This window comes from Capra hircus (genome assembly GCF_001704415.2).
Source record: "Capra hircus breed San Clemente chromosome X unlocalized genomic scaffold, ASM170441v1, whole genome shotgun sequence".
Lineage (NCBI taxonomy): Eukaryota > Metazoa > Chordata > Mammalia > Artiodactyla > Bovidae > Capra > Capra hircus.
The window spans coordinates 13,131,151-13,147,649 of record NW_017189516.1 but is presented as its reverse complement, the minus strand read 5'-3'; the positions used below and the strand labels follow the sequence as shown (position 1 = coordinate 13,147,649).

At 39.5% G+C, this 16,499-nt stretch overlaps 1 protein-coding gene across 1 annotated transcript in view; it reads right to left on the bottom strand.

Moving 5' to 3' along the window:
* Positions 1-16,499, bottom strand: part of OPHN1 (oligophrenin 1) — a 578,606-nt gene that overhangs the window by 123,415 nt on the left and 438,692 nt on the right. Inside the window, exon 17 of the mRNA XM_018043623.1 lies at positions 2,746-2,809. Within this exon, the coding sequence (XP_017899112.1) occupies positions 2,746-2,809 (64 nt within the window). The remainder of the gene's footprint in view (positions 1-2,745; positions 2,810-16,499) is intronic.

The window sequence follows — 16,499 nt, the reverse complement described above, 5'->3', positions numbered from 1 at the left end:
TACCTTTAGTGGCTTCCTATTACTTATAAGGCACTGCCAATTGTCCTTAAAGTAGCAATTAAACTCTTCAGTAACTTGACACCTACTTCCAATCTCAATGCACAGCCTGGGCTCTGAAGGTGACCTGGGTTTGAATCCTAACACTGTCACCCATTAGATGTGTAACAGTGCATGTTGGTGACCTAACCTCTCTGGGCTTAAACTTTCCCACTTGTGAAAATAGTATACATCTCAGAAGGTTGTGAAATAAATAGAACTAAATTGCATTAGAAAGGTATCCTAGAAATATTTAATTAGAAGTATCTACTATTATAATGACCTCTCCGGGAGGCTCCATCTAAAAATTGCAGACATATAACACCCATAGGTTGTTGTTGTTCAGTCTCTAAGTGGTATTTGACTCTTTGCAATCCCATGGACTGTAGTAACTGGGCTTTCCTGGTGGCTCAGAGGGTAAAGTGTCTGCCTGCAATGTGGGAGACCTGGGTTCGATCCCTGGGTTGGGAAGATTCCCTGGGAAAGGAAATGGCCACCCACTCCAGTACTCTTGCCTGGAAAATCCCATGGATAGAGAAACCTGTAGGCTACAGTCTATGGAGTTTGCTTAGATTCATGTTCATTGGATCAGTGATGCCAACCAATCATCTCATCCTCTGTTGCCTGTTTTTCCTCCTGCCCTAAATTTTTCCAAGCATCAAGGTCTTTATCAATGAGTAAGCTCTTCTCTTCAAGTGGCCAAAGTATTGGAGCTTCAGTTTCAGCATCAGTCCTTTCAATATTCAGGGTTGATTTCCTTTAGGATTGACTGGCTTGATATCCTTGCCATCCAAAAGACTCTCAAGAGTCTTCTCCAGCACCACAGTTTGAAAGCATCAGTTCTTTAGTACTCAGCCTTCTTTATGGTCCAACTGTCACATCTGTACATGACTAATGGAAAAACCATAGAGTGGACTATACAGACGTTTGTTGGCAAAGTGATGTCTCTGCTTTTTAAGATGCTGTCTAAGTTTGTCACAGCTTTTTTTCCAGGGAGCAAGTGTCTTAATTTTAAGGCCTCAGTCACCATCCACAGCCATCTTGGAGACCAAGAAAATAAAATCCACTGTTGTTTCCATTTTTTTCCTCATCTATTTGCCATGAAGTGATGGGACTAAGTGTCATTCATGATATTAGTTTTTGAATGTTGAGTTTTAAGCCAGCCTTTTCACTTTCCTCTTTCAAACTCATCTAGAGGCTCTTTAGCTCCTCTTCACTTTCTGCCATAAGGGTGGTATCATCTGCATATGTGAGGTTGTTGATATTAATCCCAGCAATCTTGATTCCAGTTTGTGATTCATTCAGCCCAGCATTTCATATGATATATTCTGCATATAAGTTAAATAAGCAGGATGACAATATACATCCTGATGTAATCCTTTGCTAATTATGACCCAATCCATTGTTCCATGTCCAGTTTTAACTTTTGCTTCTTGACCTGCATACAAATTTCTCAAGAGGCAGGTAAGGTGGGTATACCAGAGTATACCCATATCTTTAAGAATTTTAAACAATTTGATGTGATCCATACAGTCAAATGCTTTCAAGTAGTCAATGAAGCACAAGATGTTTTTCTGGAATTCCCTTGCTTTTTGTACGATCCAACAGTTGTTGGCAATATGATCTCTGTTACTCTGCATTTTCTAAATCTAGCTTGTACATCTGGAAGTTCTCGGTTCATGTACTGCTGAAGCCTAGCTTGAAGGAGTTTGAGCATTATCTTCCTAGCATGTGAAATGAGTGTAACTGTGAGGTTGTTTGAACATTATTTAGCATTGCCCTTTGGGACTGGAAAGAAAACTGACCTTTTCCAGGCCTGTGGCCACTGCTCAGTTTTCCAAATTTGCTGGCATATTGAGTGCAGCACTTTAACAGCATCACTTTTAAGATTTGAAATAGCTCAGCTAGAATTCCATCACCTCCACTAGCTTTGTTCCTAGTAATGCCTCCTAAAGTCCACGTGACTTCACACGCTAGGATGTCTGGCTCTAGGTGAGTGACCACACCATTGTGGTAATCCAAATCATTAAGACCTCTTTTTGTATAGCTATTCTGTGTATTCTTCTCATGTCTTCTTAATCACTTCTGCTTCTGTTAGGTCCTTACAGTTTCTGTCCTTTATTGTGCTCATCTCTGCATGAAATGTTCCCTTGATGCCTCTAATTTTCTTGAAGAGATCCTTGCTGCTGCTGCTGCTGCTGCTAAGTCGCTTCAGCCATGTCCAACTCTGTGCGACCCCATAGACGGCAGCCCATGAGGCTCCCCCATCCCTGGGATTCTCCAGGCAAGAACACTGGAGTGGGTTGCCATTTCCTTCTCCAATGCATGAAAGTGAAAAGTGAAAGTGAAGTCACTCAGTCGTGTCCGACTCTTCACGACCCAATGGACTGCAACCAGGCTCCTCCACCTGTGGGATTTTCCAGGCAAGAGTACTGGAGTGGGTTGCCATTGCCTTCTCCGAGATAGACTAGTGTGTGTGTATGTGTATATATATATATATATATATATATATATGTGTGTATGTATGTATGTATATATATACATACATTTATATATACACTTTTTTTTTCAAATTACAAGCACTATATAAATATGAAAAAAAAGGTTAACAATTATGGAAATAATTTCTAGCCTACATATAAAGTTACAAAAATTTAGAGTTGGAAGGAGCCATAATGGACACAGTCTCTGACCTTCCTGGTGAATTACCTGCACTGAGACAGAGAATGATGAAGCAGCTTGCCCCAGGTCACTGAGTTAAAACACAACAATGCTGAACAAGAAAGCAGAGCAAAAAAATCCAGTTCATGGCACTTTCTACTGTGCATTCAGTTCAAATAACGTATGAGTGTCTACTATGTGCAAAGTATTGTATAAAAAATGAAAATACCCTTGTCTCTGCTATCAAGATCACAGTTTACACGGGGAGACAGACTAGTAGTAGTTACAAAATAAAGCATAAGTAGAATAATAAAAAGTACAGTTAACTATCTTTTGAATCAAATATAATTTGCTTTTTCCTCCTATTGGGCCTTTTCCCACAATTTAATCAAAAACTACCTATCCTGTCTAATAACAAAAAAGGTACATATTAAGAATCATACAAATAAAATGTGAGGAGTAGGGTAACAGTGGTTTTGTGCTTGGTACACCTCTGTTATGTTTCCTTTCTTATTACTACTGTACATTATTTTTGCAACCTTTTAAAATGCTTAAGGTCAACACATTCCTTCATAACACTCTGAGTTAAAAATTTTATATCACTTTATAAAATTACATTATAAAGACTGTAGCAAAAAAGAAATATGCCACACATCACTGAAAAAGGAATGAAATGATGCTGTATGCATTAGCTTTGCTAGTTGAAGAGATCGTTAGTCTTTCCCATTTTATTGCTTTCCTCTAGTTCCTTCCATTGATCATTTAAGACGGCTTTCTTTTCTCTTCTTGCTATTTTCTGCACCTCTGCATTCAGATGGGTGTATCTTTCCCTTTGTCCTTTGCCTTTCTCTTCTATTCTTTCCTCAGCTATTTGTAAGGCCTCCTCAGACAACCATTTTGCCTTGTTGCATTTATTTTTCTTTGGGATGGTTTTGGTCACCACCTCTTGTTCATTGTTACAAACCTCCATCCATATTTCTTCAGGCACTCTGTCTACCAGATCTAATCCCTTGAATCTATTTGTCACTTCCACTGTATAATCATAAGGGATTTTATTTAGGTCATACCTGAATGGCCTAGTGGTTTTCCCTACTTTCTTCAATTTGAGTCTGAATTTTTCAATAAGGAGTTCATGATCTGAGCCACAGTCAGCCCCAGGTCTTGTTTTTGTTGACTGTATAGAGCTTCTCCATCTTTGGCTGCAAGGGACATAATCAATCTGATTTCAGTATTGATTATCTGGTGATGTCCATGTGTAGAGTTGTCTCTTGTGTTGTTGGAAGACGGTATTTGCTATGATCAGTGCGTTCCCTTGGCAAAGCTCTGTTAGCCTCTGCCCTACTTCATTTTGTACTCCAAGGCCAAACTTGCCTGTTGCTCTAGGCATCTCTTGACTCCAAACTTTTGCATTCCTGTCCCCTATGCTGAAAAGGAAATCCTTTTTTGGTGTTAGTTCTGGAAGGTCTTGTAGGTCTTCATAGAACCATTCAACCTCTATTTCTTCGGCATTAGTGGTTGGGACATACACTTGGATTACTGTGATGTTGAATGGTTTGCCTTGGAAATGTACTGAGATCATTCTTTCATTTTAGAGAATGCACTCAAGTACTGCATTTCGGACTCCTTTGTTGACTATGAGGGATACTCCATTTCTTCTAAGGGATTTTTGCCCGAGAACAGTAGATATAATGGTCATCTGAATTAAATTTACCCCCCCACCCCGGTCCATTTTAATTTACTGAATCCTAAAATGTTGACACATATACTACACTGCCTAGATAAGGTTTTCTGGCTGTATTATGCTATTTCAGATCTCCATATATTTGCTTCATGCTATTTCCTCTGTTTCTAATGTCTCCATCCTCCTATATCCAAAGAATGTCTATTTATCCTTTGAGATTCACTTTAGGTGATATCTTCTTCAGGGCTCTCTTAGCCCACTGTCCTCATCTTCATTGACACCATTGGTAAGTCTAGCATGTTGCAGTTTTCTGTTTCCTATCTGCCTTTCCTACTAATTGGTAAATAACTTCCAAGTGTGTGTGTGCCTCACACAGAGCAGATACTGATAATTATTTTGATAGAACTGAGAGACTCTAGTGCTCTTTTATGTAGTAGTAGTTCAGGCAGCCAAGTAAAAACTGTTTGGCCCTTGGTCACTTTGGTTGTGAGTTGAGGGGATAAGGCAGTGGAATAGCTCACTGAAAACCAAATTGAAAATCCTGTCCAGATCAAGGCCCTTGAAAGATTCACTGGCATCATGAGGCAGGCTCTAGTCACTGAGTAAATTGACAGGGACTGAATCCTTCAACAAATCCTAACGAACATCCCATGACAAAGGCTGGGTACCATTCAGATGATAATGAACAGTAACTATTCACTGGCCTTTGATATAGCTGGACTGGTGATGGATCCCTTTCAACCTTACTTACACAATTAATTAACCTTTATTCTTTAGTGACAGAATTGTTTAGATGTTGAAACAGAAAAGCAACTCCATGCTGCCACCAAGGGATCCAGAATGGCTAAACCACTAGTAACAAATCAAGGACGCTAGTGAGACAACAGCCTCCAGCATGTATGATTGCTTATCTCCTTCTTAGAGTTTTGCAAGAAAGTTACTTTGGTTGAATATGCAGTTCACCTAATCCCATAACTCCAAAGGGCATAGTATTTGATCTCTGAAGCCTAGTTTCACAGAGGGAAAAGCACTTAAACAAGGTCAATTTGTGAGTATATGGCAATACAGGGATTCAAACCCATATCCGTTGGGCTTCAAGTCTTACAGTCATCTCATTGCATCCCACTGCCTCCTTATCTAGTATCTAGTTCCTGTCAAGAAATCAGCCCCAATGGGATCCTTTTTAAGCTAAAGCTACCTTATATTTCTCTGATGTATTTGCTTGGTATTTCATTTAAGACATTCTTTTCCTTCTTGGTCTTCTTATGAGATTTGAAAGTTATTCTATTCTCTGGGGAAATTTTTTTCCATGTGATATCTCTCCTTTTATTATACATTTTGAAAACCATTAAGAGGCATAATTTTTGGTTAATAAGATGAACAAAACCAAAAATAAGGGCATCATGAGTAGTGAATTATGTAGGAGTTGGTAACATGAATTGAGAGCAAAGAAATCTTAAATTCTCTAGGTCACTAAGACTAGAGAAAATGGGTACAACTTTTTGAAGATCAAATTTAAAACAAAGAAACAGGTATTATAGGGAGGTTATAAGAAGGGCTTCCCTGGTGGCTCAGACAGTAAAGAATCTGCCTGTAATGAAAGAGACCTGGGTTTGATTCCAGTTTGGGAAGATCCCCTGGAAGAAGACATGGCAACCCATTTCAGTATTCCTGCCAGGAGAATCCCCATGGACAGAAGTGCCTGGTGGGCTACAGTCCATGGGGCTGCAAAGAGTTGGACATGACTGAGTGACTAATCACAGCACTTAAGAAGCCTCAAGTTTAGGAAAAAATAACTTTGATTGAATGGTTTAGATAGGAGGTTATAAGTTTTGTTTTTATAGACATTTTAATTTATAACCTCTGATCTAAACCATCTAATCAAAATTCCTACTTTATTATCCAATAATCCCAGTTCTAGGTATATATCCAAAGGAAATGAAATCAAAATTTCAAAGAGAATATCTGTATTCCTATGTTCATTGCAGCATTAGTCACAATAGCCTGTGTCTTTAGATGGACAAACAGATAAGGTGATACATACAATGGTTTATCAATACACCTTTCAAAAGAAGGAAATCCTGCCATTTGCAATAACATGGATCAACATGGAGGACACTATGTTAAGTGAAATAAGCCAGACACAGAGAGTGAAATGATGGTAGTTGCCAGAGACTGAGGAGTGTGGTGGACAAATGGGGTGATATTGGTCAAGAGGTACAAAGTTTCAGGTACATAAGATGAGTAAGTTTGGAGATTTAATATATATCAATATGAATGTAGTTAACAATATTGCATTTTCCTCTTGAAATTTACTAACAGAGTATATCATAAGTGTTCTTACTAAAAAGAAAGAAAAAGAAAAAGTGAGGAAAGAAGGAAAGATGGAAGGAAGGGAGGAAGAAAATGGTAACTATATGAGGTGATGTTGTTATTTAGTCACTAAGTCGTGTCCAACTCTTTTGTGACCCCATGGATTATAGCCTGCCAGGCTGTTTTGTCCATGGAATTTCCCAAGCAAGAATACTGGAGTGGGTGGCCATTTCTTTCTCCAAGGGATCCTCACAAGCCAGGGATCAAACTGGCATCTAATTAGCTTTATTATGGCAATTATTTCACAGAATATAGATATACCAAATGTCAGTATGGTATATAAGTTATACAACATAAATTATACAACTTTATTTGTCAATTAAACCTCAACAAACATGAAAAATTAAAAGCAAAACCTAAATAAGTTCATTAAACTGGTTCCATCAATAATGTGTTATGACTTTGGATATATCTTTTTCTATCCCTAAGTATCTGTTCCTTCACATCTAAAATAAGATTATTGTGTAATCTAAAAAGCCTTTTGGCTCTGCCATTCAGTGACTCTATGAGCATCCTCTCTGGAAAATAATTAGAAAAAAAGACAGTCACACATTATGCGTCTACTGTTGGAAGAACACAGAACCATTTATTAAGTATGTTTGCCCTCCTTACTTGAAACACCCTCTCAAAGAAAATCCAAAATAACAACAACAACAACAAAAACTCAAATCGCTTAAAAAAGAAATAAAAAGAACTTGAATCAGAGCAAGCCTTTTGATTCAACTATGGTAAACTAAAGAACAAATTACCTGCTTTATTTAACAAATAAGTTATAAGAAAAAAGAAAAAGATGAAGAAGGAACTAATAGTACTTCTGATGGGCTCAATAAAGGACAGAAATGGTAGGGACCAAACAGAAGCAGAAGATATTAAGAAGAGGTGGTGTGGCGGATTCAGGTTGATGTGTGGCAAAATCAATACAATATTGCAAAGTAAAATAATAATAATAATAATAATAAATAAAGTTAAACAAATAAAAAAGGAAAAGAAAAAGAAGAAAAAAAATACACAGGAGGAATGTACATAAAATATCTTCAGGACCCAGAAATCACGATGGTGTGGTCACTCACCTAGAGCCAAATATCTTGGAATGTGAAGTCCAGTGGGCCTTAGGAAGCATCACTACAAATAAAGCTAGTGGAGGTGATGGAACTCCAGTTAAGCTATTTCAAATCCTGAAAGATGATGCTGTGAAAGTGCTGCACTCAATATGTCAGCAAATATGGAAAACTCAGCAGTAGCCACAGGACTGGAAAAGGTCAGTTTTCATTCCAATCCCAAAGAAAGGCAATGCCAAAGAATGCTCAAACTACCACACAATTGCACTCATCTCACACGCGAGTAAAGTGATGCTTAAAATTCTCCAAGCCAGGCTTCAACAATATGTGAACCAATAACTTCCAGTTGTTCAAGCTGGTTTTAGAAAAAGCAGTGGAACCAGAGATCAAATTGCCAACATCCGCTGGATCATCAAAAAAAAACAAGAGAGTTCCAGAAGAACATCTATTTATGCTTTATTGGCTATGCTAAAGCCTTTGACTGTGTGGATCACAATAAACTGTGGAAATTTCTGAAAGAGATGGGAATACCACACCACCTGACCTGCCTCCTGAGAAATATGTTTGCAGGTCAGGAAGCAACATTTAGAACTTGACATGGAGTAACAGACTGGTTCCAAATAGGAAAAGGAGTAAGTCAAGGCTGTATATTGTCACCCTGCTTATCTAACTTAAATGCAGAGTACATCATGAGAAACTCTGGGCTGGAGGAAGCACAAGCTGGAATCAAGATTGCCAGGAGAAATATCAATAACCTCGGATATGCAGAGGACACCACCCTTACGGCAGAAAGTGAAAAGGAACTAAAAAGTCTGTGATGAAAGTGAAAGAGAAGAGTGAAAAAGTTGGCTTAAAGCTCAACATTCAGAAAACAAAGATGATGGCATCCGGTCCCATCACTTCATGGGAAATAGGTGGGGAAACAGTGGAAATAGATGGGGAAACAGTGGAAACAGTGTCAGACTTGATTTTTTTGGGCTCCAAAATCACTGCAGATGGTGATTGCAGCCATGAAATTAAAAGACGCTTACTCTTTGGAAGGAAAATTATGACCAACCTAGATAGCATATTGAAAAGCAGAGACATTACTTTGCCAACAAAAGTCCGTCTAGTCCAGGCTATCAGTGGTCATGTATGGATGTGAGAGTTGGACTGTGAAGAAAGCTGAGCGCCGAAGAATTGATGCTTTTGAACTGTGGTGTTGGAGAAGACTCTTGAGAGTCCCTTGGACTGCAAGGAGATCCAACCAGTCCATTCTAAAGGAGATCAGCCCTGGGTGTTCTTCGGAAGGAATGATTCTAAAGCTGAAACTCCAATACTTTGGCCATGTGATGTGAAGAGTTGACTCACTGGAAAAGACTCTGATGCTGGGAGGGATTGGGGGCAAAGCAGAAGGGGACGACAGAGGATGAGATGGCTGGATGGCATCACCAACTCAATGGACATGAGTTTGAGTGAACTCCAGGAGTTGGTGATGGACAAGGAGGCCTGGCGTGCTGCAATTCATGGGGTCGCAAAAAGTCAGACATGACTGAGCCACTGAACTGAACTGAACTGAACTGATGCTTGGAATGATTGAGGGTGGGAGGAGAAGGGACAACAGAAGATAAGATGGCTGGATGGCATCATCGACTCAATAGACATGGGTTTGGGTGGACTCCGGGAGTTGGTGATGGACAGGGAGGCCTGGTGTGCTGAAGTTCATAGGGTCGCAAAGAGTCGGACACGACTGAGTAACTGTACTGAACTGAACTGAGGGTTTCCTTGGTGGCTTAGTGGTGAACAATTTTCCTGGCAATGGAGGAAACTCCAGTTTGATCCCTGGGTCAGGAAGATCCCCTGGAGAAAGAAATGGAAACCCACCCCAGTATTCTTGCCTGGAGAATTCCATGGACAGAGAAACATGGATAGCTATAATCCATGGGTTCACAAAAATGTCGGACACCACTTAGTGACTCAACAACAAAAGTGGTCCAGTGGAGACAGGAATGGGGCAGGAAGGAATGACATTGCCCAAAGACACTGCAGACTGGCTAGAACTAAGTATGTCCAAGATGGTGGGAAGTTGGCCTCCACTAGAACTTGAGCCTTAGTATCAGTTCAGTTCAATTCAGTCGCTCAGTAGTGTCCGACTCTTTGCAACCCCATGAATTGCAGCACACCAGGCCTCCCTGTCCACCACCAGCTCCTGGAGTTTACCCAAATTCATGAGCTTTAGTATATGCTCATTGTCATACATGTGCTCAGTCACTCAGTCACGTCTGATTCTTTGTGAGCCTATGGACTGTAGTCCACCAGGCTCCTCTGTCCATGGGATTTTTCAGGCAAGAAAACTGATATGGGTTACCATTTCCTCCTCCAGGGATGGAACCTGACCCTGGGATTGAACTCACATCTACTTTATTGGCAGGCATATTCTTTACCACTGAGCTACCTGGGAAGCCCCATTGTAATACACTAGCAAGCTAAATGACACACTACAGGCACCATGACAGTCCTGAGGCTGACCATGAAAGTTCAAAAAGTGGGCAGAAAAAAAAAAAATGTGGGCAGAGCCCAACTCCCTGATATCCCCACCTCTTCCCCCAAATAGCTGGAAAAATCCTCCCACTCATTAGCCTATAAATTACCCAGTCCTATAAAAACTGTCAACCCTGTGCTTTCTCTCTCTTGCCTCTTGCCTTCTAAGATGGCCCACACTCTGTCTATGGGTCTATGGAGTGTGTATCTCCCTGAATAAACTTTCTTTTTCTTTATTATGGCTCACTCTTGAATTCTTTCCTGTGCAAAGCCAAGAATCTGCACTTGGTGGCCATCTCAGGGACTTGCCTGAGGCGTGGGACATGACCATCCACTCACAACTCACTCTCTTGAAACACAGCAGTAAAGAATCTGCCAATGCAGAGGACATATGGGCATGGTTCATTTCTTAGTCCAGGAAGATTTCACATGCTGCATAACTACAGAAAGCCACTCACTCTGGAGCTTGTGTTCTGTGACAAGAAGCCACCACAATGAGAAGTCTATGTACTATGACTAGAGAGAAGCCCCCGTTTGCTGCAACTAGCGAAAGATTGCGTGTAGCAAAAAAGACCAAGGATAGCCAAAAATAAATAAACAATTTCATTCAAAAGAAGGAACTTATAGATTAGGAACATGACAAAAAAATCATGGAGACTCTATCCTATTAAACCTTGGCCTCTATGTTCTTTATTAGCCCTCCAAGTGATTCTGATGGGCTTCCCTGGTGTCTCAGATGTTAAAGAATCTGCCTGCAATTCAGGAGACCAGGGTTTAATCCCTGGCTTGGGAAGATCCTCTGGAGAAGGCAATGGCTGGACGGAGAAGGCAATGGCTGGACGGAGAAGGCAATGGCTGGACGGAGAAGGCAATGGCTGGACGGAGAAGGCAATGGCTGGACGGAGAAGCCTGGCAGGCCTGAGTCCATGGGGTTGCAAAGAGTTGGACTAAGTGACTAATACACACACAAGTGATTCTGATACACACAACAGTTTGAGAACTACTGCTATAGATAAGGAATCACCAAACTGTGGCCCTTCAGCCAAATCCAATGTTTTTGTAGGTAAAGTTTCACTGGAGAATTGTTTTGTGTATTCATCCACATATTTTAATGGCTGTTTTATATTACAATGGTAGAACTAAGTAGCTTGGAGGAAGTCCATATACCTCACAAAACCTTCAATATGCATTATCTAATCCTTTCCAGAAAACGTTTTGCTGATTTCTGCTAGAGATTAAGAGAATTAAAAAATATATATTAGAAAAGATTTCTATGTGTGGATACTATTTGGATCCTGATTCAAAGAAAAACATATAACAAATTTGAGACTACTGGAAAATTGATCACAGAATATTTAATAATATTAAGTACTTGTTAACAATTTTTTTAAGATATGATAAATTATATTGCATTTATAAGTACAAAGAATTTTAATTTTAAATATACATACTGAAATATTTATGGATAAAGTAATATAATGTTTTAGACTTCCTTCAAAATAAAATAGAGGAGGGGAAAATAATAAATAATAGGGATATAAATGAAACAAGATTTGCTACATGTTGATAATTGTTGAATCTGGGTAGTAGGCATACGAGAGAGAGTTCCTTTTACTATTCCTTTTGTTTTTTATGTTTGAATATTAAATACTCAACAACAACATATCAGTATTAAATATTGCATATACCTAAAGTCTTAAATAATATAGTTTTTAAATGAATGAGATTGAGTCAGTGTCTGTCACTAAGTGAGCAGTCCCTGAAACTAAGCAGGGCCCTGTGGGGCTCCCAGGGATGGAGGCCTTTTTTTGTCACCCATTACTTATAGACAAACTCCAGCCTTCATGACTTTCCTTGCATCCAAAGGGCAGATTTGAACAATTGCTAATCAAGTGAGGATCAGCCAAGTAACTACCTGAGACAAGATTAAAGAGACCAGAGAAGCTTATCAAGATTAGAAGTTTACAGTCTATAGGAACTTGCTGCTGCTGCTAAGTCACTTCAGTTGTGTCTGATTCTGTGCAACCCCCTAGATGGCAGCCCACCAGGCTCCGCCATCCCTGAGATTCTCCAGGCAAGAACACTGGAGTGGGTTGCCATTTTGGAATAGAACTTTATTCTACTGTTGTGTGAAAATTGTATAAATCTTAATTATGTTGAATTGGTTCATGGTGCTTTTCAGGTCTTCTATATCCTTCTACTCCTCTGTATATTTATTCTATTAATTTTAAGAGTTTGATATTAAAACTTCAACTGAAAATCTTAATTTATCTACTGAAAAAATAATTGTAATATATAGTGGAACTATATGTAACTTTGTTCTGTATTTTCTAAGTCTTCTGTAAATGTGTTATCATAATTTCATAATTCAAAAAGAAAGAGAAAACAAAACAAAAAGATTAGAAGACCAACCACCTGAGATGAGATTAAAGGAGCACAAACCCTGCTCACACCCTAATCTTGTCAGAGACCTTATCCTTGAACCATTGTTATAAAACCCTTTATCAAATCCTCTGGGGTTGTGACAGGCAGTTTTTTTTTTTTTTTTGAAGCAGGAACCTGCTGTGTCCCCCTTTGCCTGGCAAAATAATAAAGCCATTCTTTTCTACTTCACCCAAAAACTCTGTCACCAAGATGAGATTCAAAACAGTATACAGAGAAGCTGAGCTTTTGCTAACATTACCATCCATGTGTAGACAGCTTTGGTTTCTTCCACTGGTGTTATACTGGTGTTATGTTATCCATAATTTACTTTAAATACTTACACATAGCCAGTGAAATGTCCTGAATTTCACCAATGTCATTAATTGCAATGACATCATTATTGTATTGTGTACTACTAAGAAAGAAAAAAATTTCATTGTCAACTCATTATGCTTTTGAAGACATTTTAAATAGAAAATAAATTCAACAATGAATACAATTTAACTAAAATGATTACAACATGAGCAGCAATGACCATGTTCATGCATGTAGAAGTTATGACAATTACATAAAAACTGCCACCTGATAACAGTGATTTTAAGAAGCCATTGTTTCTAAGAGGGAGCCAGAATTCATGTTACAATCTGAAAAAGATAAGGGCTCTTAATAATGGAAGGAATTTGATATATGTATTTGTTAGTTTTTCTGCACACTCTAGGAAAGGTGCATAACAGAAGCAGAAGAGACGAAGAGGTGGCAAGAATACACAGAACTATACAAAAAAGGTCTTAATGACACAGATAACCATGATGGTGGGATCACTCACCTAGAGCCAGACATACTTGAGTATGAAATCAAGTGAGCCTTAGGAAGCATTACTATGAACAAAGCTAGTGGAAGTGACAGAATTCCAGTGGAGCTATTTCAAATCCTAAAAGATGAAGCTGTTGAAGTGCTGCACTCAATATGCCAGCAAATTTGGAAAACTCAGCAGTGGCCACAGGACTGGAAAAGGTCAGTTTTCATTCCAATCAAAAGAAGGGAAATGCCACAAGATGCTCAAACTACCATACAATTGTGCTTATTTCACATACTAGCAGGTTATTGGTTTCAACAGTATGTGAACTGAGAAATTTTAGATATGTGAGCTGGATTTAGAAAAGGCAGAGGAACCAGAGATCATATTGCCAACATCCACTAGATCATAGAAAAAACAAAGGAATTCCAGAAAAACGTCTACTTCTGCTTCGTTGACTATTCTAAATCCTTTAATTGTGTGGATCACAACACACTGTGGAAAACTCTTAAAGAGATGGGAATACAAGACTACCTTACCTGTCTCCTGAAAAACCCATATGTGGGTCAAGAAGCAACTGTTAGAACCAGACAGGAAACAAAGGACTGGTATAAATTTGGGAAAGGAATATGTCAAGGCTGTATATTGACACCTTGCTTATTTAACTTCTATGCAGAATACATCATGCAAAATACTGGGCTGGATGAAACACAAGCTGGAATTAAGATTGCCAGGAGAAATATCAACAACGTCAGATATGCAGATGATACCACTCTGTGGCAGAAAATGAAGAGGAACTAAATAGCCTCTTGATTAGGATAAAAGAGGAGAATGAAAAAGTTGGCTTAAAACTCAACATTCAAAAACTAAGATCATGGCATCTGGTCCCATCACTTCATGGCAAATAGAAGGGGAAAAAATGAAAATAGTGACAGACTTTGTTTTCGTGGGCTCCAAAACCAACTGTGGATGATGACTACAGCCAAGAAATTAAAAGACACTTGCTCCTTGTAAGTAAAACTATGACAAACCTAGACAGCATTTTAAAAAGCAGAGATATCACTTTGCCCACAAAGGTCCATATAGTCAAACTATGATTTTTCCAGTAGTCATGTACAGAGGTGACAGTTGGATCATAAAGAAGGCTGAGTGCTGAAGAACTGATGTTTTCAAACTGTGGTCCTGGAGAGAAGACTCTTGTGAGTCCCTTGGACTGCAAGGTGATCAAACCAGTCAACCGCAAAGGAAATCAACCCTGAAATTTCATTGAAAGAACTGATCCTGAAGCTAAACCTCCAATACTTTGGCCATTTGATGCAAAGAACCAACTCATGTTAAAAGATCCTGATGCTAAGAAAGATTGAGGGCGGGAGGAGAAAGGGGCAACAGAGGATGAGATGATGGAATGGCATCATTGACTCAATGGATGAGTTTGAGCAAACTCCAGGAGACAGTGAAGGACAGGGAAGCCTGCTGAAGTCCATTGGGTCACAAAGAGTCAAACACAACTTAGCCACTGGACAACTAAGACAAGCAAGTTATGATTGCAGTATTCTAAATTTAAATGCATGCTTACGTACTCTCAGTTCAGTTCAGTCGCTCAGTGGTGTCCGACTCTTTGTGACCCCATGAATCGCAGCACGCCAGGCCTCCCTGTCCATCACCATCTCCTGGAGTTCACTCAGACTCACGTCCATTGAGTCAGTGATGCCATCCAGCCATCTCATCCTGGTCGTCCCCTTCTCCTCCTGCCCCTAATCCCTCCCAGCATCAGAGTTTTTTCCAATGAGTCAACTCTTCGCATGAGGTGGCCAAAGTACTGGAGTTTCAGCTTTAGCATCATTCCTTCCAAAGAAATCCCAGGGCTGATCTCCTTCAGAATGGACTGGTTGGATCTCCTTGCAGTCCAAGGGACTTTCAAGAGTCTTCTCCAACACCACAGTTCAAAAGCATCAATTCATCGGCACTCAGCCTTCTTCACAGTCCAACTCTCACATCCATACATGACCACAGAAAAAACCATAGCCTTGACTAGACGGACCTTAGTCGGCAAAGTAATGTCTCTGCTTTTGAATATGCTATCTAGGTTGGTCATAACTTTTCTTCCAAGGAGTAAGCGTCTTTTAATTTCATGGCTGCAGTCACCATCTGCAGGGATTTTGGAGCCCCCCAAAATAAAGTCTGACACTGTTTCCACTGTCTCCCCATCTATTTCTCATGAAGTGATGGGACCAGATGCCATGATCTTCGTTTTCTTAATGTTGAGCTTTAAGCCAACTTTTTCACTCTCCTCTTTCACTTTCATCAAGAGGCTTTTTAGTTCCTTACAGTGGAAAGATCCAAATTTGCTGGCATATTGAGTGCAGCACTTCACAGCATCATCTTTCAGGATTTCAAACAGCTCAACTGGAATTCCATCACCTCCATTAGCTTTGTTCAAAAGGCCCACTTGACTCACATTCCAAATGCCTAAAATAGTGATCACAACATCATGATTATCTTGGTCATGAAGATCTTTTTTACAGTGTGTATTCTTGCCACCTCTTCTTAATATCTTCTGCTTCTGTTAGGTCCAGACCATTTCTGTCCTTTATCAAGCCCATCCTTGCATGAAATTTCCCTTGTATCTCTAATTTTCTTGAAGAGATCTCTAGTCTTTCCCATTCTGTTGTTCCTCTATTTCTTTCATTGATCGCTGAAAAACTTCTTATCTCTTCCTGCTACTTTGGAACTCTGCATTAAGATTGTATATCTTTCCTTTTCTCCTTTGCTTTTTGCTTCTCTTTTTTCACAGCTATTTGTAAGGCCTTCCCAGACAGCCATTTTGCTTTTTTGCATTTATTTCCCATGGGATGGTCTTGGTCCCTGTGTCCTGTACAATGTCACGAACCTCATTCCATAGTTATCAGGCACTCTATCTATCAGATCTAGACCCTTAATCTATTTCTTC